The sequence below is a fragment of the Balearica regulorum genome, chromosome 10 (genome assembly GCF_011004875.1).
Source record: "Balearica regulorum gibbericeps isolate bBalReg1 chromosome 10, bBalReg1.pri, whole genome shotgun sequence".
Classification (NCBI taxonomy): Eukaryota; Metazoa; Chordata; class Aves; order Gruiformes; family Gruidae; genus Balearica; species Balearica regulorum.
This window is the reverse complement of record NC_046193.1, coordinates 6986857-7008705: the sequence shown is the minus strand read 5'-3', so window position 1 is coordinate 7008705 and position 21849 is coordinate 6986857. Positions and strand designations below refer to the sequence as shown.

At 53.0% G+C, this 21849-nt stretch overlaps 1 protein-coding gene across 2 annotated transcripts in view; it reads left to right on the top strand.

Moving 5' to 3' along the window:
- Positions 1 to 21266, top strand: part of STAB1 (stabilin 1) — a 64919-nt gene extending 43653 nt beyond the window's left edge. For both annotated transcript variants that reach the window (XM_075761898.1, XM_075761897.1), the window contains exons 37-70: positions 508 to 564; positions 1387 to 1482; positions 2598 to 2793; positions 3266 to 3361; positions 4420 to 4465; positions 5166 to 5245; positions 6195 to 6320; positions 7100 to 7173; positions 7526 to 7600; positions 8199 to 8318; positions 9343 to 9390; positions 9517 to 9600; positions 10500 to 10646; positions 10814 to 10951; positions 11643 to 11702; positions 11808 to 11984; positions 12528 to 12614; positions 13075 to 13221; positions 13392 to 13457; positions 14026 to 14251; positions 14902 to 15051; positions 15921 to 16025; positions 16485 to 16592; positions 16793 to 16986; positions 17673 to 17817; positions 18244 to 18377; positions 18723 to 18888; positions 19114 to 19220; positions 19447 to 19566; positions 19836 to 19985; positions 20083 to 20202; positions 20446 to 20592; positions 20920 to 21069; positions 21144 to 21266. In XM_075761898.1, the coding sequence (XP_075618013.1) occupies positions 508 to 564; positions 1387 to 1482; positions 2598 to 2793; positions 3266 to 3361; positions 4420 to 4465; positions 5166 to 5245; positions 6195 to 6320; positions 7100 to 7173; positions 7526 to 7600; positions 8199 to 8318; positions 9343 to 9390; positions 9517 to 9600; positions 10500 to 10646; positions 10814 to 10951; positions 11643 to 11702; positions 11808 to 11984; positions 12528 to 12614; positions 13075 to 13221; positions 13392 to 13457; positions 14026 to 14251; positions 14902 to 15051; positions 15921 to 16025; positions 16485 to 16592; positions 16793 to 16986; positions 17673 to 17817; positions 18244 to 18377; positions 18723 to 18888; positions 19114 to 19220; positions 19447 to 19566; positions 19836 to 19985; positions 20083 to 20202; positions 20446 to 20592; positions 20920 to 21069; positions 21144 to 21197 (3996 nt within the window). In that variant the 3' untranslated portion in view covers positions 21198 to 21266. The remainder of the gene's footprint in view (positions 1 to 507; positions 565 to 1386; positions 1483 to 2597; positions 2794 to 3265; positions 3362 to 4419; positions 4466 to 5165; positions 5246 to 6194; positions 6321 to 7099; positions 7174 to 7525; positions 7601 to 8198; positions 8319 to 9342; positions 9391 to 9516; positions 9601 to 10499; positions 10647 to 10813; positions 10952 to 11642; positions 11703 to 11807; positions 11985 to 12527; positions 12615 to 13074; positions 13222 to 13391; positions 13458 to 14025; positions 14252 to 14901; positions 15052 to 15920; positions 16026 to 16484; positions 16593 to 16792; positions 16987 to 17672; positions 17818 to 18243; positions 18378 to 18722; positions 18889 to 19113; positions 19221 to 19446; positions 19567 to 19835; positions 19986 to 20082; positions 20203 to 20445; positions 20593 to 20919; positions 21070 to 21143) is intronic.
- Positions 21267 to 21849: the final 583 nt, after the last annotated feature.

Genomic DNA, 21849 nt, shown 5'->3' with positions numbered 1-21849 from the left:
CGATCCTTGCATGGCGTGACCACAAGCTCCCCTAGGAAATGCTGTGGTCTGTCTAGGAGTCATGGCCCAAGTCCAGCCTGCATGTATCTTGTGGCTCTTGGCCATCTGAAGATTGCAGGGGCAGAGTGAGGCAGGCCTGCCCTCTTACAGACCAGAAAAAAAGTATTTGCAACCTTGCATGAAGGAACTCCAGGCCTGCAGGAAGCCCTATCCCAGCTCAGAGACTCAGAAGAGGTGTAATATGGGATCTCTTCTGGTTTGTTTTGTGGTACAGTCTCTGGAGTGCAGAAATAAGACCTTGTGTGAAGCCTTTGATAGCACCCAGGACCTCATGGTCATGCATCATGATTTTTCTTCTTTTGGTGTTTTGAGCCACGGAGATAAATACATCTTTGTCTTTGTCCCAGCCAGCAGCCTGTACAGCACCATTTGTAATTCAAGATTAGTTTCTTGGTGTCACGTGGGTAGAGGGCACACATGTGACTTGTCCTGTTCTCTGTGCCCTAGTCAAGATGCGGCAAGTGTGAGAAGGGGATCAAGTGTCCTCCTGGATCAGTTCTTGTGGTGAGTCTCTGATTCATGTGACATCTCACGGACTGTTTGCAGATAATGCTTTGATGTCCTTTTCTTGCTCTATAGATGTCATCTTGATACCTGAAAAAATTGTGCCCTTGAATCCTCTGTGGCTTATTCATTAGCAGGGTTTGTAAGAGAAAGCAGCCACCAAGGGAGGTTTATGCAGAAAAAGCAGAAACGCGAACCACAAAGCTCCTTACAGAGCTGGAATCAGGCTATGCCTGAATTTCAGGAGCTCTTTAGAGCGTGCAGTGTGGGGAGTTTCCCCCCTTAGGGAGGGAAAAAAGATGTCTTTTTTGATCTATTCTCTTTTGACATTGTCTTTAAGGAAAGCCAGTTTAGGGGTGCCAATAGCAATTTCCCAGCCTGGACTGTTGATTTATTCACACAGATGGGCTGGTTGTGCCTGCAGCTTGTTTGTGAGTGAATGACAAATGTTTCCAGAGAGGAAAACAACTAAACATTTCATCTCCATGCTGGCTATGAATTGCCTGCCAGCCACATCTGGCTTCTTAGGCTTCATTACTTTATGCCAAAAATTTTCCAATTACATTTTCTCAGTATTGGTACTGACATGCATACCATGAATTTGGCAGGTAACAAAATAGACAATGTGTAGTGACCTCACATCTAGAGATGCCTAGATGTGAGGTCTCAGCTCTGGGAAGTCCAAATTTTTAGGGCTGTTCCTGTAGCATAAAAAACATTATTCCTCTGTTAGGCAAGAACACCGCCATATGCACCAAAATGTACAATCTTTCTAAATATTGTAATATCTTCTGTCTGTATCTATGTTAATTATATCTGCAGGAATTACCAGGCAGCAAGAATCTTGCTCGCTGTGAATTACGCTCTGGGGATACAGGAATACTTGGCTGCCATTTCACCTGTGCAAAAGTTTCTCTGGTAAGAGAAGATTTGTTTTGACAAAAGCAAGATGGGTATTAGAAATACAGCCATGAAAATCCAGCCTGTGCTGAAGTTGTGGCTGCATTTGTGCCATTGTGTAGCTGAGACTGGTCTGGTCTGGGAGTCGCTCTCCATCCTGGAGATAGAGGGCACGGGAGAAAAAAACCCAAACCTGCGGAAATGTCTGCACAGTGATGGATTGTGGTCTGCTGCTTTGGTATTGTTGCTTTGGGTTTTGTCCTGCAGAGGAAGAGAAGGAGTTGAATGTTTGTAGTCTGGTTTCCTAAGGAAATGAGGCATGAATGATGGTATTTTGCTTGTGCATGTGCCTTCCCGAATAACTGATGACTAATTGGAGCCAAACTAAAGGGAGGAGCAGATGGTCTCACAACTATTATGGCCCCCACCAGCTTTATGAAAATGTGTAGCTGGGAGAAAACACTTGAAAAGGAAATGGTAAAAGAAAGACTTGTGTGAATTTGACCCCTTATAGTTATTGAAGCATCTCCCTGGGAAGTTTAGTGGGAATGGGAGTTTGAGGAGAAGGGAGAGAGAGAGTTGGACATGAAGTACTCATGTGCGGAGCTTCAGTCAGCATTTTGTACCTCACTGGGCACTCCTGTATGCCTGTACCTCACTGGGCACTCCTGTGTGCCTTTGTTGGATGATGTTTCTCCTCATCTGTACTGCCCGACTTGGTCCCATCATGGTTGCCTCCCTCCATGTGTAGATGCAGAAAGAAATGAGAGCAGTTAAATCAGGCTTATGAACCAAATCACTGTCTGGCAGTGTCCTGCCCAACAGTCTCTCACTAGTGGGACATGGGCAGGAGATAGGCTGGATGAGCACAGCACTGAACATTTGCTGTGTTACTCACCAAACAGCCATTGTTCAAGTGGCAGTGCAGAGCTTTACGTGAGGCTCTGGACAACAGAGCACCCCATTTTGGGGGCTCACTCCATCCTACCTGTGCACATCTGGTCCTTTCACGCATTGTCAGAAGTGATGGCTATTGCATCATTAAAGGAATAGAGAAGCTTCCACAATAAATCTGTACCTTGCCTGTGCTGCACAAGACGGCTCATCCCAACCTGTTCTTGTTGGTTCCCCAGAGGTCTGTCTGCTGCCCTGGCTACTACGGACACATGTGTGAGATGTGCCCAGGGAAGCCAGGCCAGTGGTGCTCCGGGAATGGGGAATGCCAGGATGGCATCGAGGGCAGTGGAGAGTGCCAATGCCTGGAGGGTTTCCATGGCACTGCCTGTGAAATGTGTGAAGTGGGCCGATATGGAGCTGACTGCAAATCAGGTGACACCAATGGCTATTGCACTTTGGGTCTGGATCTACTGTCCTGCTTGCAAGGGGAGAAAAATGGCCATGTCTCAGCTCTCAGGAGGGGTGGTGGGAGGGAGAAAATGTCCCAAGACCTCTGAGACAGGTGAACGACTGCCAGGTCGCTGAGAGAGGAACGGTGGCAGTGAGCGTTTGTGGTCAGCCAGAGGAGTGGCCCCATTTTTCATCTTCAAACCAAGGCACGACCAGCTGTGCTATGCCGCTCATCCTGCTGCCTCTCAAACTGTGGACAGTAGAGGTGGGTGGTCTGTTTCTGGGCTTTTTGGCCTAGTAGTGAGGGAACGAGAGCCAATACTCCTGTGACATTTTCTTTATGGCAGCTTGATGGTTTGGATTAGGAACAGAGCAGCCAGTGAAATGGCAGTGAGACTCTGCTTGTGAGACCTGGTTGGTCTGACAGTGATGAGCGTTTATATTTCCCCTACAGAATGTGCCTGCGACAACGGCATATGTAACGATGGACTGCAAGGGGATGGGAGCTGCAACTGTTTCCCGGGATGGAAGGGCCCTACCTGCCAAGAAAGTATGTGAGCGTGAAGGAGCCCATGGTGTAATATTGCCTTTTTGGCAGAGAAGTGTTAGCTGAGCAAGGTGACCACAATTGGACGTGCTTTGCATCCCCTCAAAAGCTTATCAGACTGTGCTAGCTCATTCCTGCACACAAGCTGAATTTGTGGTGTGACTTCCCCAACAGCACATGAGCCCTGGAGTTACTTGGGTGAAATTCACACAGGGAAAAGTGTATCACCCCTTTCTGTCCCCACTGAGATTTGAGGCACCTCAAGAAGAGCCCCTTGCCCTGGGAGAGAGATGGAAGCTCCCAGCCACATTAGGTTGACCAGGACTCCTGTTAGTTGCCTAAGAAGGTGGCAGGGCTTGATTTGAAGCCTCCAAAGGGCCCTAGTGTGTCTGCTGAGTTGCTTTTTCTGCTCACAGATTGATTTAGGTGAGCTCAGGCCATGGTCTGCAGTTCTCAATGAATCTGTCTTTGTGTGTCAAAGTAATATGTTGAAGATGGTTGTTCCTGGGATTTGGGATTATGATTACCATTGGGGTGGGGGAGAACCTGAGCTCCTAAATACTTTGAGATTTTAAAGGCTTGCACACAAAGATTGAGTTGTGAAGTAGCGAAATCAAATGTTTTGGGGCATTTAGAAATGGAAATTGAGTGGAGCTGTCCTATCTAGTGTAAACGTAAAGCGTGAAACAAGTTCATCTTTTTGCTTCAATGGGGCAAAGCCAAATGATCCTGTATGTCTGGATTAATGAGGTTTCCGTCCTTGTTTCATTCCTAGCAATGTGGAGATCATGCAGGTAGGATCAAATTGAACCCTCAGCTCAGACAGAGAACATCGAATTCACTCCATTGCAAAGTGCCAAAACATAAATCCCATGAGGTTTTCCTGCTGCCACGTAGGACATGAGAGCTAGCATAACTGCTGGTGTGTCCCATCACCAGTCCGGGCACCACAAGCGTGGCAGTGAGGCTGTTTGCAGCGTCCTTTACTCTAGATGGCAGAAATGCCTCCAGCAAGTGCTAAATTGAAAAATGCCAAGTCATGTTTGTGGTTTCTTTTGCAGGAATTGAGATTGACTTATGCAATAACACCTGTCATCAAATGGCCAAGTAAGTACAGACAAGGGGCTGGGTCATTCTGGGAAAGCCATGTGTGTTTGTGTGTGTTTTACATAGAGGTGATTCTGTGTTTAGGGCGTCGCAGAGGGCTGGGAGGAGTTGCTTGCTCATTAAAGGTGCATAAATGTCACTTCCATCCTGGGAACTCTCTTTGGTACTAAGCCACATCCACTTTCCCCAAGGATTTTGTCTGTCTGACCATAAATTATTTTCAAGTTCCTTCTGCATGTGTGGATGGGAGAAAGCAGAGACTCCAAGGTACTTCAGGTCTGGCCTTATTTGTGGAGAAAATCAAACAGCCATTTACAAGCCCTTTCTGCCTTGCCAGTCTCCACCAAGGAGTTAAATAGGCTGATGGGCCGTGATGACTCCCTCTTGCTGCCTTCTCCATCCATTATCTGATCTCTTATTTTGTGGTACCGGGACCCAGTCATCTCCGTTGCACCATGCAGAAGCACATGGTCATGGTTAAGGTGCGCAGTGCGAGGTGTGAAGCCTGTGCCTGGACGCCAGCTCCCTGGCCAGCGTGACTGACGTATTTGGTGCTATAAATACACAGCAATTTCAGGCATGTTCTACTTGTGGTCATTGTGGTCTCTAACTTGCACATGCCAGACTTGTATAGTGTTTTCCACGGGCCGAACAAATCAGGAGCTGTCATCAGCGATTGTTTATCCCTTTCTTGTTTCAGCTGCCTCAATAGTTCTGCAGATTCCCCACCTACATGCTCCTGCTCTGCTGGATACACAGGGAATGGGACCCATTGCACAGGTATGTCCAGCAAGTGTGGGCAAGATTCAAGGCTTGCAAACATCTGTTGAGGCTACACAAAGACAAGGGTCTTGTTTGTGATATAAATGGTATGATGTTGCCAGAGGATAGATCATTCAAATCCTTTTCCTCTCAGCCATCCACCATGAAGTCTGCCATCCTCTGGAAGAGAGGTTTTCCAGTTTGGAGCTTTACATTGGATACTCTTGATGTTGCTAGGTCCTGTGAGAGAGGGATAAAAAGTCAGGCAAGTGTAGTAGAGCAGTTCTTACTGCTTGTGGAGAGAGATGCACATGAATGGGTTGCTTTAGTTCTGGTATCACAGCAACAGCAGCAAAGATAAAAATTTTGGGCATGAGTCCCTGGAATATGGATGCTTCAATTCCCTCGAATTTTGTGTTCCTCCTATTTGTTGGCCATGCCAATATCAGGTAGAAGCAGTGCAGCAGTTGTGCCAAAATGAGGTAGGATTTCAGCATACCACTCTAGAGCTACATACAAATCTGGTCTATGTTAAAACCAGACAGACAAGAGAAAACCCACTCAAAGTGATAAAATTGTAACAGTCAAATCAAAACACTGTTGTGTTTTATCACAGTTTCTTTTCAGTATAACTCTTGTTTGAAAATGAGTGAGCGGAAAAAAGAAAAAAAAATTACATTGTGCAGGAAAATGTTTTTTTTCTGGTCTAACCATTAGTCCTCAGTGAGCAAATGCTGCGACAGCAACGTCTTAGTCCAGTTTGGGGGTTACTTAAGCTCAGCATGACTTTTGGACTGGCCTCTCTCAGATCCAAATGAGGCCCCATGCCTTTAAAGGACATACAGTTTCATCAAGAAATGAAGGGATTTTAATAAGATATGATTTTTGTTAAGATAGATGACCATTTTGGCACAGTTCATCTTTCCTAGCTCTGAGCTGATTCTGCTACTCTTGTATGTGGTCACAGAAATAGACCCGTGCACTGTCGATCATGGTGGCTGCTCTGTACACGCTGTGTGTACTAAAGTGTCCCCAGGAGAGAGAACCTGTGTTTGCAAGGAAGGCTACGCTGGAGACGGGACGCTTTGCGTGGGTGAGTGCTCACTGCATGTTGTGGTGGTGGTGGTGAGGCACATCATCTTTGCAAAGGGGAATTTCAGGCTAAAAGCGTTAAAATTTCAGGTTAAAGTGTTGAATAACTCAATTCTTCTTTCACTCTGTCCATGTAGTGATTATTTCAAAACCAGTAATTGCTGGCTGATCTTGATTTAACTGTGGTTTAGCTTTTAGTCAAGGTGTTTGCACATATATGTGTATGTGTCTACATACATACCTGTAGGTATGTGCTCAGCGTTCTCTCAAGTCATGATTAGCAAGGTGGTCATTGCTGTCCCAGCACAGTGCCACCCAAAACTGGGCAGAGAGCCCACACTGCCCTTGGCATCTGTCTCGCTGGATGGCCTCAGACCAGTGTTTTGGTCTCAAACCGAAAGAGCCCTGAGAGGTTTCTTGCCCTGATGCATGTCGTGGGGAGGTGCAGAGACAGAGGGTGAGGGCGGTCTCCCACAGTGCTGCTCTGAGGTGAAGGTGGAGCTGTGGGAGTCCTGTCCTCTTGTATCCTTTAAAGCACACCCAGGCAGGACTGGAATTTTCTGTGGGCAGATTTATCACAACTCAGAGACCCACGTGTGCCAGGAATAGAACTTGCAGTTGTACCCTATTCCTTTGCTATCACAAGTCACTTTTCCACCAGAATGTTTCCCAAGCTGGAAAGATCCTCCCTGTTGCTTTCCCAAGACCTCTTTGGGTCACCAATTCCCAGCTGCCTTGAGCAGCTCTCGGCAATAATGTGGCCTTACTGTTTTGCTGCAGAAATTGATCTCTGTCTTGAAAGCAACGGGGGCTGCCACACCAACGCAGAGTGCATTAAAACAGGCCCGAGGAAGGTGAGTATGTAAGGTGGATGTTAGGGCAACTTTACTATGGAGGTTGTCACAGCTGTGTAATTCCCTTAGAGACGATCCTTTCCACGGCAGTGCGCTGCCTTGTGCTTATTACATTCCACATAGAAAAGTTGCCTGGGAAGGGCATGAAAAGGTTGCTGTTTCCTTGAAGCAGATGTCTTCTGTTGGCCAGAGGCTGGAGGCAGTCTTGGGTTATATTTGTTGTTGACACAAGCATGGTTATTCGTGAATGTAGCGATGGGTGATGTACTACATGCTTTCCATCCAGCTCAGCCATCGCATGTTTTCCTTTGTTGGGTTCAAGTTTCAGACCGAGCCTCTGTTCTCCCTCCAGGTTGCCTGCAACTGTCTTCCTGGTTACAGTGGGGATGGAGTGAGCCAGTGCAACCCCATCAACTTGTGTGAACAGGTATGTCTGCACTTTGCTGTCACCAGGGGTGAAGGCCACAGCCTTGAAGCATCCCTTTCTCCCAACAGTTAAGAGCAAGAACAGGGTTAGCCTGCTTGTTTAGAGCTGGCTATCTTGCCTTTTCAGATACCTAAGAGATTTCCTAGTGTGTTCCCTTTCCCTTGCCTATCGCAATGACCCACAAGAGGCCATCTGGCACTCCCTCTTGTGAGAGCTGCAGTGTGGAAACAGTGACATAGGGTTGGAGGCACGTGGGCTTGTTTCTCTGCATCTATTTTGTGTGGAACATGCTCAAAAAAGCTTAAAAGTAATCTGTGCTCACAGCATCACTGCCATGTCAAAATCTCTCCCTGAATCATGGCATGATTTTGTCATCACTGGGAGTTCCAAAGTGAGGTGTGAAAGGCTTGTTTCATGGGAGGATTGGGTGCTAAAAAGCCCTTGAGGATTTGGGTGAAGTTTATCTAAGGCACTAGACAGATGGGAAGAATAGTTTCCCTTCCACTGGGCTGGATGAAGTCAGCAGCTCCCTCAGGCAGGCGGCTGTTCAAATTCTTGGTGATGCCCCTCCATGCAAGCCTTTCTCTTTTCTTGCTAGAACAACGGAGGCTGTAGTCCATTTGCGCTCTGCAAGTACACGGGCCCTGGCACTCGAAACTGCTCCTGCTCTTGGCACAGTGTTGGAGATGGCTTCACCTGCCATGGCAAAGTGTATCAGGTGAGAAGCATGCCCAGCATCTTTCGTGTTCAGGGCCCCTGCTCTGCAGCAAACCGCTCCCTCCCCTCCAAGTGTAAGCTGCCGGTGAGCAGACCTATAGTGTCATATTGACATGTGTGTGGTGTAGGACCGGAGATGGGTGCTTTGAGGCAAACTGCCGTAAATCATAAGTGTATTTGGGGTGCCAGCTGGGGGAGACAATCACAGTAAAGTGACCTTGCTCCAAAGGGAGCTGTGATGCAAACACTCTGCTGCTCTGTCACAGCACTGGCCATACCTCCAGGGTGCTGTTTTCTTAATATGACAAGCAAAGGGGAGTAAATTTTTTTTTTTTTTTTTCCCCAAGGGAACCCATTTCGCCCAGTCTGTGGGAAAAGGGCAGGTGTTCCCTGTGGCCATGCCAGGACTTGGGATGCAGTCTGGAGGGCAGCAATCTGGCTATGTTGCCAATTCAACAGCTGTCCTTGGGCAAACTGATGACCTTTTCTGATAGTGGCAAATAAAAGCTGTCATGGCCATGGCAGAGCCAGGAGAAAAGATATGGATTCGGTTCTGTGCTTCTGCTCTTACTGAAAATTAGTGTGGTAAGGAGAGGGAGTTTGCTCTGCCAAGCCTATGGCTGCCACTCTGGTCAGCATCCCAGAGCTGGTAGTGGCAGTACAGGGAGGTTAAAGCAGATATTTTGTGAAGCGCTTGAGGTGTCCCATGAAGACAGGGGCAGTTAAACCTATGAGACAGCTGCTGCAGCAGTAGACAGCTTTCATCTCTCTGCCCTCTCCATCTTGCAGCATCTGTGATGTGAGTGGTCCAGGCAGAGGTCACTGCCTGCTTTGTAACCTCCACATCATCCGTGCCGCAGTGCTGGCAAGAGAGGGAGGGAAAGATCGCTGTGATGTGTCAGGAGAACCGATGTCTCATTGGGGTGGGAGAGTGACCTGGAGTGGAAGGAGCAGGTCACTGTGCTGGCTGGTGAGGAGCAAGTGGAAGGGACTCTGCTAACACCAGCTGTTTCTCTTTGTTGAAGGAGCTTGGAAGGACTGAAGATGCATCCGTGTTCTTTAAGATGATACTGGTTGGTGACAAACAGCTCTGTCCTTGTCTCTGTGTAGAAAATCCCACTTAGGGTTTTCTGCAAAGGGTCTTTCTAACTGCAAGCATGTTTTCTGTTTCCCTTCCCACAAATGCTCTTCTACCTCAGGCAGAAAACATCAAGGAACTCAGTGGGGCAGGGCCTTTCACTGTCTTCGTCCCACAGACAGATTTCATCAGAAACACCACAACAGTAAGTGTCCTTCCACCCCAAGCACTGTCAGGTGTTTGGCAAGCTCCAGTTGTGGTAATTTTCCCTCTGGGGCTGTTCTGCCCAGTGAATTGAAGCAAAGGGGCTGCACTGTAGAGGGTTCAAGGCATCCCACCTTCTCCATCAGTGTGAGAGCAGAGGTTTGGATGCCGGCTCGCTACAGAGACAATCTGGGCAGGGGTGGGCATGGCTCCTGTTGTAAGGAGACCCTTACTGAAGTCCCTGCCTCATGGTCCTCAGAGGCACCGTGCCAAATCAGTAATGTGTGGTGACTTTCGTTGCCCATGGCTGTTAGGGACAGGTAACAGCAAGGCTTCACGGCATCTGTGATGAAGACCTCTTATTCCTGCTTTGTGCCCCAGGCCCTGCCATTCTGCCTCCATTGGTCCCTTCCCTCTAGTCCCAGTTAAATGGGATGTCTGGGGCAAGTGGAGACCTGAGGGAAGAGAGATCCTTATTTATGACCCTGTGAACCAGACAGGTTCTTGACCAACAGCTTTCTGGTGTCGGTGTATTGGAAGATCCTAATACCATCACTCACAAGTCCCGTTGTGCAGCTTCACACCACTAGTCCCAACCTCTTTCCACTCAGTAAAGGAACAATTCCTAATGACCATGTATCCCAGGTGTCACTTCCTCAAGGCCATGTGGTTGTTTGTCCTCCACCAAGGGACCTGAATGCTGGTTTTGTCAAGCTGATCGAAATTTCCCAAAGCTCTCAAATGGTTTTGTGCATTCACCGTGTGTTGGGGGGGACTGGCTTTTCTGCAGGGATGGGTCAGAGGGGGCTTGGGCAATCCAGGTCACCCTCATTGGGTCTGCCCGCCCCCCACAAGGCAAAGTTCCTCCAGTGTGATCTCATTCTTGTTTTTTCTCTGTAGTTTGAGGAGTGGAGGAGCAGGGGTCTCCTCCGGGACCTGCTTCGCTACCACATGGTGGGTTGCAAAAAACTGCTGTCCAGTGACCTGGAAGCCCAGGAGTCCCTGACATCTTTATCTGGCCACAAAATAAAAATCACAGTGAAAGAGGTAGTTCTCTGCCACAGTTTCCTTCCCTGTCCCCCTTGGCAGGATGTCACTTTTGCTGTCATTTGAAGGCCACTGTAGTTGTGGCAAGTGACTTGCCTAGGGCCCACATGTGGCTTATAGGGCGGTGCCGTGGGTGGGAATACCTCATCGCATCACTTCTCTCTCAGAATAGCATCTATCTCAATGAGGAAGCCAAAGTGGTTGTGAGTGACATCATCGGCGTTAACGGAGTCATTCATTTCATCAACAAGATCCTCATTCCAAGTGACCTGGTGGACCGTAACATTTCCTCAAAGATCTCACAGGTAAGTCTGAAGCAGTGAGTGTGCCCCGATAACTGCCGTGACAAGGACAGGGCTCGGATCTTTCTCCCAGCAGCTCTGATAGTGCTGTCCCTGATAAGCCCTTCCACCCACACCCTCAGCCCAAGGCCACGCGGGGTCCTTTTCCTCCCGGTTCCTAGCTGTGTGTGGGGTGTCTGAGGGCATGGATTTGGCCTGTGAAGGTGTCAGCATTTGTGGCATAGCAATATTTGGGACAGAAGGAGCTGTGATTCATCGCTACAGAACAACAGTACTGGAGGTAGGCGGGGGATCGTGTCCCATGCCAACCATCACACTCCTTTTTCCAGTGCAGAGCAGATTGCCACGTGAGATTGCCAATGTCTCTCTGGTACTCCTCAAACAAGTGCTAGGAGCTTATAGATCCTGCATGTTACAGTAAATAACACATCTTCTGTACAGCACAACAGAGTGCTGAAATTCATCCCAGCTCCTGCCATAGCAGTGTCTACCCACTACCCAGAATGAATCAGAAAAGTGGTGGCTGCTGAATGCCAGTGCTCGCCAGGCCAAATCCATCGGCCTGATGATGACAGAGATAAACTTGTGTTTTGCTACCATAGCTGTTAACCATCTGGTTTCTTCCTCACATTACTGCTCTAGGTCCTGGATGGAGACCTCTTAGTGACAATTGTTTGCTTTCTTCCCTCTGCAGCAAAGTATCACAGAGGTGGCAGAGGCCTTTGGGTACACCATTTATAGCAAGCTGCTGCAGGTGAGCAACCTGACTCCTGCTGCTCTGTGGGGAGGTGGTGTGTACATGTGCATGTTCAGTTTTGGCTTGTGGCTTTTTCTTTGTATCCCCTCTTATCTCGGACAGGACGCGGAGCTGCTTCCACTGATTAGTGATCCCCTGCATAGACCGTTCACCATGCTGTGGCCCACAGATGCTGCATTTAACGCCCTCTTGGAGAAAAGGCAGAAGTGGCTGTACCGCAGAGAGCACCGGGACGTGCTGGCCTCCTACCTGAAAGCGCACATGATCAGGGACACAAGGGTGAATGTGACAGCAAACAGGCTTGTACCTCCTGAGGCCACCTGTCATGCCACCACCTGCCTGTGGTTACGCCAGAGCGACCTTGCCAAATATTTTGCTGCTGTAGAATATGCAGCATATTAGTTGTCTTGAGAAGACCCAAAGCTGTTTGAGCATTTGAGGCAGCTACTGCTTCACCGTGAACCTCTGGTGCAGTGTGGCTGAGCTGAAACCTTCTGTCATCAGATTCTTGGGGAGGCCACATCACTGCCAGAGCATTGGTGCAAGGCTCACAAACAAGGTTTTGTCTATAGGGGTGATGAATGAGGGAAGTCCAGCTGAGCAAAACCAGGGTCTGCTTACACACACTGATCTCTCACAGTTCAGGAATCTGGGACTAATCCAGTGTAGTTATTCCACCCACACCAGCTTCCCATGCTGCCACGTCAGACCCCCTCTTGGTGTGGCTGCTGACCCCTGTCCTCAGCAGGCAGCATCCCATTAGAGGTATGAACTGCCAGTTTTGCCTGTCTCTCCCTTCACATTCTTCTTTTTCCCTCTTAGATTGTTGCTGGTAATGTGCCCCAAGTCAAATCCCTACGGACCATGCACGGCTTCACCATCTCATTCAGCTGCAGCAAAACCCAGGTGGTGAGTGATGGCAATGTTGGGCTCCGCAAGTGTCCTTGGGCCTAGCCATGTGGCCACTGATGCTCCGTGACGCTCACCAGCAGGAAGCGAACACAGAGTTGGGGTGCTTGCGGGCTGAGACACCCCATTCCCCTGGTTACCGCTGAGCCTGTAGAGAGGCTTGAGAATTTGTGGCCAGCTGACAGGAAAGTGCGGGGGTGTGTGGTACCTGCACATGCACTTCACAACAACCAAGTTGCGAAGCCAACTGCATGGTGCCATGAGCTTTACAGAGCACATGTTGCATGGACAAGAGGCCATTTCTTGGGAGAGGTGGCCATGAAGAGTGGCAATTGGGAAGGGTAGTCAAGGACAGGAGGGGTGATTGAGAAGTCATGACAGCCAAAAAGGACAACTGTTGGGTGGTGCAGCCAGGATGTAGGATGTGCCAGGATCACAAGTTGCTTTCTTCTTCTCATAGGGGGAGCTTCTGGTGGGGAACGGTGATGCCACCATTATCGAGAGGCACATGGAATTCAATGGGGGCATTGCTTATGGCATCGATAGGCTGTTGGAACCACCAGATCTGGGATCTCGGTGTGATGAGTTCATCCTTGTTGAGCTGCAGGTGAGCACTTGCAATGAGGCCAGTGAGGATCTGTGCCATCTGTTGAGCCCCATGCCTGGGAAGAGGGATATTGGGAGGGCTTGCTGCTCATCCTCGGCAAAGCTCTGAGCAGCCAAGAGAGGCAGAAGCACATACTGAGTTGTTGTGGGGTTTCTTTCTCCCCTCCACAGCGATCTGCAGAGAGCTGCGGACTCTGTGGCTTCGAGCCACCCTGCCCTGCTGGCTCCGTTCAACAGGTAAAGCTCGCGGCTTTGGCACTGAGGAGGCCCGTTACAGGGCTGATGACAATACCTGCACACCCCTCATGTTTTAGCAGCAAAATGAAGGCACATCTGCACGTGGCAAGTCCCTCAGCTTGGTCGCATTGTCCATGCCTTGCCCCAAGTCCCATGGTCTCCTAGGGCAGGAGCTGGGCTGAGCAACTTGGGGTCAGGGGCTCCAATGGTCTTTGCTTGGTCAATCCTGATATGGGTGACAGCGGCTGCAGGAGTCCCTGCAGCAGCACTGGGGGCTTCTCTGGGGGCTTTATAGCAAAAGAGCTTGGTCTGGCCACTGGAGATAGGATGGTGAGCAGCCTTGGGGGGCAGTGGTTGTACCCCACTCTCACTGCATTGCCTGTTGTCTCTCTGCTGGGCTAGTGGCATGTCCCTGAGGTACACCTGTGGCTCCTCTGTCACCAGCCCCATCGCATGTTAGGAAGCCTCTGTTACTTGTTGTAAAACTGAGTGAATGGCACAAGAAAAGTCAAGGTGAGACGTCGGTGACCAATGTGGCAAACTCTGTGTTTTGCCTGTTTCCTCGCAGGGGGAAACCAGGCGCTGCTACTATTACGGAAACCAGCTGTTGAGAAACACTTTTCTGTTTCACCACAACTCCCTGTTGCGGCCGTCCTGGCCGCCCTCCCCGTGGGACTCCTTCAGAAGACGCTTCTCTTCCAGGGGGCCTCTGAAACGAGGCTGCAAGAGGAGCTGCATGTCCACGCAGTGGGTCCCTCAGTGCTGTGCGAACCACTATGGCCGAGATTGTCAGGGTAAGGAGCCAGGCGACCCTTTCCCCTCCCGGCCCTTTCTCTCGTGGAAAGGTGGCGTTTCTGGTTCAGCACAGATGTCTGGTGCCCATGAAGGGTGAGAAAAAAAACCCAGTCCAGGAGCCGCAGTCCATAGAGGGTGCAGGGAACAATCCCCTGGGAGTGTGTGTGGGTGGTGAATGGGGAATTCCCTTTCTTTGGAGAAACCTGTGTCCCCATGGAGAGTGCTGGGCACAGGGCTGCAGGGGGTGGCTGTCAGACATGTCACTCACCCATAGATGTTGACGATGCTCAACCATTCCCCAGTATCTCCCCTCTGTGCTTTGTGCATTGGCAGCTTTCACATCCTTGGATGAGTCTGCTGCCAGGTTAGCATGGGGTGGGCCAGCACACTCAGCACGTTGCAGCAGAGGGTCTTCTCATGCTGGGAAGGGACACTTGTCCCTCCTGCAACCGTTCCTAAGGTTTATTGTTATGGCATGTCCCCAGCACCCACTCCTCAGGCCGCCAAGCAGGCTCTATCATCCAAACACCCCGTAAGCGGCAGCTGATGTGGCACCTGGGGTGCCGGCTCTGCACGGGGCAGCGGGTGGCTCCCTTCCAGCACAGGGTCACTTTGTCACCACAGCCTCACTAAGGTGCCCCATTTGCAGCGTGTCCGGGAGGGCTGGAGGCGCCGTGCAGTAACCGTGGTACCTGCGATGACAAAATCGGTGGCTCGGGGAGATGCAACTGCAGCCAGGCTTTCATTGGGAGCAGCTGTGAGCTGTGCGCGCCCGGCAGATACGGGCCAGAGTGCCGAGGTAAGACCCTTCCGCCTGTGGGGCAGCAGCGGCATGGAAAGTTTGTGCAGCAGTGGCTGCGGCACATGGTGCCACTTGGAGAGGGGGTGGGTGCTGGGCTGACCTCTTTGCAGTGTACAGCAGGGGAATCAGTGCTGCCACGGAAGCATCAGTCCCAGGAATGCTCAGGTCAGACCTCTGGGGCTGGGGACATTCCTCCGTGGGCTCTCGGCAGGACAGCTGTTTGAGCAAACGTAGTTTGCCACCTCAAACTACTCCAGCTGTAGTCTGAGAAGGCTGGGTGGCACGTGCCAATGGCCTCACTTCTGTGCCAAGGCCGTGGGGTCAAAAACTCCTTGTTTGTCACACACGCGCGGCTGAGAGCTCCAGTCTGGAAGAAAGCGTTATGATGTATTTTGGGCTGGGGGACAAATCCCTAAGTCGTGATGAACCCTGGACAGAAAGAGCATTTCCTGGGACATGCTCAGCAGAGACCTGTACCCTGTGAGGCAAAGGGAAGGGAAAGGAAATTCCCTGTCCCCCCTGTCCCAAGCTGGGCTTTATGGGGTCTCCAGGAATGTTTTTTGATGGCTGTATGGTTCCAGGGACTTGGAGTGAAAAACACATCTCTAGAAATGCCCAGGGGATGGGAACGATGGGGGTTTGTGGGTGCAGAGAGGCTTTCCCTCTTCTGTGAAGGGTGCACGTTGCAGAGCAGGTGGCCAGGGCTGGCAGCAACCAGACAGGATGCGTGCGTACTGCCATGGCTGCCTTCCTGCACTGCCCACACAAGCCAGTTTTCTGCCACGTGGCTGTCCCATGGCCTGAGCGGGGCCTTTCACCGCCACCAAGGCTGATGCCATGACAGTGTTTTTACCCATTCCCGACAGAGTGTAACTGTAGTGAGAATGGCGTGTGCAACGGAGGACTGCATGGCGATGGCTTCTGCTTCTGTGCCGAGGGCTGGACCGGAGAACACTGCGAAATCAGACTAGGTGAGGGATGCCAAGCCCCACCACCTGCTGTGCAACTTGGTGCCATGCGGCTGCTTTCCCAGCAGCTGGATTGTTCAAGAAGCTGCTCAGAGATATCTCCAAAAAAAGAGCTCTCTGTTGGGGGGAACTCATCCTGAGATCTGGCCCATGCTGTTGAATTTTACAAGGGTTGGGGTGGTGAGGAGGAGGAGGAGGAGGAGGAGGAGGAAACCTGTACTTGATCATGAACAAGTCCTTGAACTCAGAGATGCTCCAGGAAGAGCCTGAGGGTGAGCTGAAGGCCTGAAGCTTATCTGAAGGAGTAATGGTCTCTGGGTTTGGGTGAGGCATCTGCAGAAAAGCACAGAGGGAAAGTGGGGGGAGCATGGGGCAGGTGGCCTGGGGCAGAGGCTGGCGATGGCAGCTGTGCCCGTGTTGCAGCCCTTAGATCATTCTGACCTGTGCGTGTTCTGGTTTCAGATATGACGCCCACCTGCTCTCCACCATGCCACCCCCAGGCCATGTGCCGCTCTGGCAACCTCTGTGAATGCAACCTACACTACGAAGGAGATGGGAGAATGTGCTCAGGTAGGGGGGAGCCACGAGGGGCTGGGGTGGAGGGGTGGTGAGCGAAGGGGAAAGTGGACAACACTGCAAGACAACAGGTGACCATCTCCTGAGCAGCTCTGTGGAGGATGGCCATATCCGTGGGATGTCTGGCAGGACAGACAGACAACCAGGACACGTAGCAAGGTGTTTTAGTTAACCTAACACTTTTATCCCTGCAGTGATCGACATGTGTAGCCAGGACAATGGGGGCTGTGCCAGCCACGCATACTGCACGCAGGTTGGCGTGAACGTCTCTTGTGCCTGCGCTTCCGGGTACAGAGGCGACGGCTACGTCTGCGACCCCATAGACAGGTGTGCGGATGGTAGGAACGGGGACTGCAGCCAGCACGCTAACTGCATCAGCACCGGGCCGGTGAGTACATCCCCTGTGTCCAGGGAGTTCTGCATGCCTGGGAGAACAGTGCAGGTGGCTGCCGTGGGATCCTTCTGGCTGCTGGAGGGCAGCGACGTGACAGTGTCCCCTGTTACTGCAGTCCCCAGGCCTACCCCTCCTCTCTGGTCCCCTCAGCTATTGCGCTCATCCTGCAGGTCCTTACTGCTGGGCAGGGGCCATGCCCTCAGTCTGCTGCCAGGTTGCGGTGATGGTCCTGCTGATGTAATGCTTTTCCCCATGCCTCTGTCCAAAGGGCATAAGCTGTGTCAGTTGTGGCATTTCTGGACTGTTCTGGGGGCTCTGGGATGGTACTTTGAGGATGGTGCTGGCTATTTTTGTGGAGGAACCAGAGCTGCTCACTGCAGGCCAGAAGATGGGACCGGGAACGTGATGCAGTGCAAGAATCATGAGCTACATACCTCAAAGCTCAGCTTTCCTCAAACCAGCATGTGACAAGGAGACAATGTGACATTTTTTTGCTTCATGTGCAGTTGGATATGGGGGCAAGACAGAGGCCATGTGGCCTTTCGTAGCTCTGTCATAGTCCCAGTGGGCTGTGGAGGCATTCTGAAGGCTCATCCCCATCTTCACATGGATACAAGGATCCCCAGCTGGCATCTGCGTGCTTGCGCTCACACAAATGCCATCCTTCCTCTGTGCTGCAGAATGAGCGGCACTGCGAGTGCAAGCGGGGATACGTTGGTGACGGGATCCAGTGCCTGGAAGAGGCCGTGCCCCCCACGGACCGCTGCCTGGAAGACAACGGGCAGTGCCATCGGGAGGCCATTTGCACTGACCTGCACTTTCATGGTGAGTGTGCTCAACCCTGCAGTGCCAGGGATGATGTTCCATGGAGAGGTCACACTCCCTCATGCTTCACCTTCTGGCTGGGGCACCCCTTGAGACAGCTGGAGGGTGGGGTGGCTTGGTCTGGTTTTCACATTCCCATTTTCCCATACGTGTATGGGAGAGGACAAGCCATCCTTGTCTGCTCCTGTGTGACACATGAGATGGCCTCTGGTGGGATTGCACTGCCAGTAAGCACTGACTCCCTCGTGGAAGGCGAGAAGCTCAGAGAAAGCCGTGCTGCTTCCCACCTTGCCCTCACTTGAGCATTGCCCACATCCCACCCCTCCTGTGCAGCACAGTGCTCACACAGGGACCCATGCGACTGCCCCAGGCACCCTGCTCGCTCTCCATGCTGTACTGATGCTCCCTGGCCTTGGTATTTTGCAGATAAGACTATGGGCGTATTTCATCTGCAGTCACCCCGAAAAAAATACGACTTCACTTACGAGCAGGCTCAGGCAGCCTGTGCTGCAGAAGGCGCTTCCCTGGCCACTTTCCGGCAGCTCTCGGCAGCACAACAGGTCGGGGCAGGGATGCAGGAGTTGGGCAGGGGCTGGCTCCATCGCCTCGTGGGGGACACACACGCAGTGCTTCTCCCCAATCCCAGTCCAGCAGTAGCTGGCGATGCGTGGGTGGGTGACCCTCTCATCCCCGCGGCTGGGCCCTGTTTGCTCCATCTACAGCCATGGACCCAGGAGGGCTGGTGGGGCTGGCCAGTCACACTGGGACAAGACCTCTGGCAGTGCCCAGCCCTTCGGGTGTTGGGGGGATGTCGGATAAGGCTGCATGATGGGAGTGTGCATCAGGACAGAAAACTTGGGCCAGAGGTATTATTTTTAATTTAATCATTCATTTTCCTCTGCTAGATGGGATTCCATCTGTGCTTGGTGGGTTGGCTGGACAATGGCACAGCCGGATACCCCACGGCCTACCCCAACCCCAGCTGCGGGGCTAATCGAGTGGGCATTGTGGACTACGGCTCCCGAAGCAACCTGAGCGAAACCTGGGATGCGTTCTGCTACCGGGAGAAGGGTGAGTGGCATGAGCACATTTCCTGGGAACAGTCCTGTCGGGCACAAGAGGCATGTCAGGGAAGGCAGAGAACAGAGCATGAGGCATGGCCCGGCAGGCACATCCCCCCTCTCCCCTTGCCCGTGTTGGGAGGGAACATGCTAAGGGGCATCCAGAAGTCAAGGGAGGGCCGGTCAGCGTAGCCACCATTGGTGAGTCTTGTCGTATCTTGGCATTCCTTTGCAGACTTGACTTGCACCTGCCAGGACGGGTTTGTGGGAGATGGGTATTGGTGCAGCGGCAAACTCCCTGATGTGCTCGCAGATGACGCTCGCTTCTCCACCTTCTATTCCGTAAGCTATGCTCTCCTGGTTCTTCAGTACACCAGCAGCCAGCAACAAGGCAGAGAGAGGGATCGGCTGTAATGGAGAAGTGGTGGTTTGGTCTGCATGCCGGGTGGAGTCTGCAAACACAGAAGCATTTTCTTTCCAGGGCTGGGGGAGGTTCCTGGGCTGGGGAAGGTAACAACATCGAGCTGCGGGCAGGGTGCTGATGGGGAACATCTCCCATCTTTTCCAGATGTTGCTCGATTTTGCTAATGACACAGAAGAAGGGCTGGATTTTTTCATCTCTTTATCTGATGACTCCGCTCCCAAAACTCTCTTTGTCCCTCTGAATTCTGGCTTCGCAGACAATGAAGTAAGCAAGCAGGGATGAGTGGCCACTCAAGGGTGCATGAAAAGAGCTATTGGAGCCCCAGAGGAGAGCAGGATTCCGCCAGAACTGGCGTGATGGTGATGTGAAATAGAGTCGGGGGAAGGCGGGGGAAGTCAAGTCAGAGGGGACTGCTGGAGGTCCCTAGTCCAACCCTGCAGGGGAGGAAGAGCCATTTAGATCCAGTTGCTCAGAGGGAAGGGGTGAGAGCCAGCCCAGCCCTTTCTCATCCCTATGCCCTATTGCTTTTTCAGACGCTGACAGGAGAAGAACTGAAGCTCCACGTGTCATCCAGCAATGTCGTACTGTTCAGCTTCAACCTCACAACAGGCACCATCATCCCCTCCCAGTCAGGATATGACCTCCATGTGTCAGACCTCCCAGTGGGCAACAGCACGGAGCAGGTCAAAGCCCCACCAGTTTTCACCGCATCTCTTTTGAGATCGGGAACAACGGGGAGGTGTTGTGATTGGGTGGCATCATCTCTGTCCTGTGCTGTAGGATGCCAAGGGGATCAATGACACGATGATTGTGGAGTGGGACATCATCGCTTTCAACGGCATCATTCATGTGATCGCAGAGCCCCTGAGGATCCCACCGCCCGTTGTGCATCTTGGTCAGGTGAGTGTCTGAGGGCACCCACGGGGAAGGAAGGTGCTGAAACGGCCGGCGGCAGGCCAGGGAACGGGGACGAGGCGACCGAGTCCTCCCAAGCACTGGCCTCGTCCCCTCTGCTCTCCTGGCACGGCTCGTTTTGGCCGGGCTGCCCACAGTCACGCTGGGGAGCCGCAGCGGGCGGCTGTGTGGGAGATCCTGCCGCTCTGCCGGGGAGCGCCGTAACCGGGACGTGGGGTTTCGGCGCAGGTGAACGGCGTGGCACAGGCGCCGGGCTCCGTGGCCACAGGGACGTTGTCAGCACTGTGCTTTGCGCTGGCGCTGGCTGCCGGTGCCGGTGTCGCCTATTACTGCGTGAAGAGGCGGCGGCGGGAGCAGCAGTTCGGGTATTTTCAGGTACGGGCAGCCGCCGGGCTGGGGAGCGGGGCGGGGGGCGGGCAGCGGCCTCTCTTCTCGGGGGCGAAGGCAGGAGGGAGGGCCGGTGGCTGGGGTCCGGGGAGCGCGGGTGAGCCGTGGGGGGCCCGGAGGGGGGGGGGGGCGCCCACGCGTGGCAGCGGCACTCGCGGGGGCGTCGGGGAGGGAGGGGCAGTGGTGGGGCGGGAGGGGCGAGCTCGGGGGGAGGGGGGGAGGGACGCGCCGCAGCCAAAGGCCCCGCCCCCACGAGGCCACACCCTCGAGGCCCCGCCCCCGGCCGCCCCGCCAATCCCGCGCCTCCCCTTGCAGGCGGACCTCCGCGCGGACGAGGAGGAGGAGGCCGTGCCGCAGCAGGAGCGCGCGGGGCCGCGCGCCGCCAGGCCCCGCCCCCAGCGGCCGCTCGTCGCCATCCCCAACCCGCTCTACGGCGGCCACGCCCCCGACTACGAGCCGCTGCACGTGAGCACCGCCCCCCCCGTCCCCGCCCCGCCCCTCCGCCTCGCGCCCCGGTCTCACCCCCGCTGTCTCCACAGGACTCGCTCCTGGCGGACGCCGGCACCGACACCCGCGGCGGGTCCCTGCAGTGAGGCGCCGCTCCTTCGGCCCCTGCCGCGCCCCGCAGGGCGCAGACAAATAAAGAGCTCAGCGACACCGGCTCTGCCCGCGCCTGCCCGCCGCTCAGCCCTGGTCCTCGCCGCCCCCGCCACGGCTTTCCACCGGCCACTCCGCCGGTATCTGCCGACCGTCGGCCCCCCCCCCCCGGCCCCTGGTTTGGCTGGTCCCTCCCCACCAGGGGCACAGTTAAACCAACCCCCGGCCACCGGTGTTAGTGTGTGACAGCCCCCAGGGCCGCCAGCCCTCCCTCGGTACCCTCGCACTCCCCCGGGGCCAGGCACCAAGTCACATCAGCCACTCACCGCCCCAAGCGCCCCTGCTGCGCCATCCAGGTGCCCCCCAGCCTGCACCGTGGCCGTAAGGGGCACAAACTGCCCCATGCTGCACCCCCAGGGCCCGGCCCCTCATACCCCTGCCCCAGCTGCGCCCCAGGCTCTTGGTCTTGCACCCCCACTGCACCCCAGGGCAGCAAACGGGAACAGGTGAGTTGGTTAGTCAGTTAGTTACTGCATGCTGCAGACTTTTATTGAGCCGTCACGCTACATACAGCACAAAGACGTGAACTGCCACATGCACATACTACAACCATTGGATTAGAGCAGCTACGTTAACAGCAATTGTTCA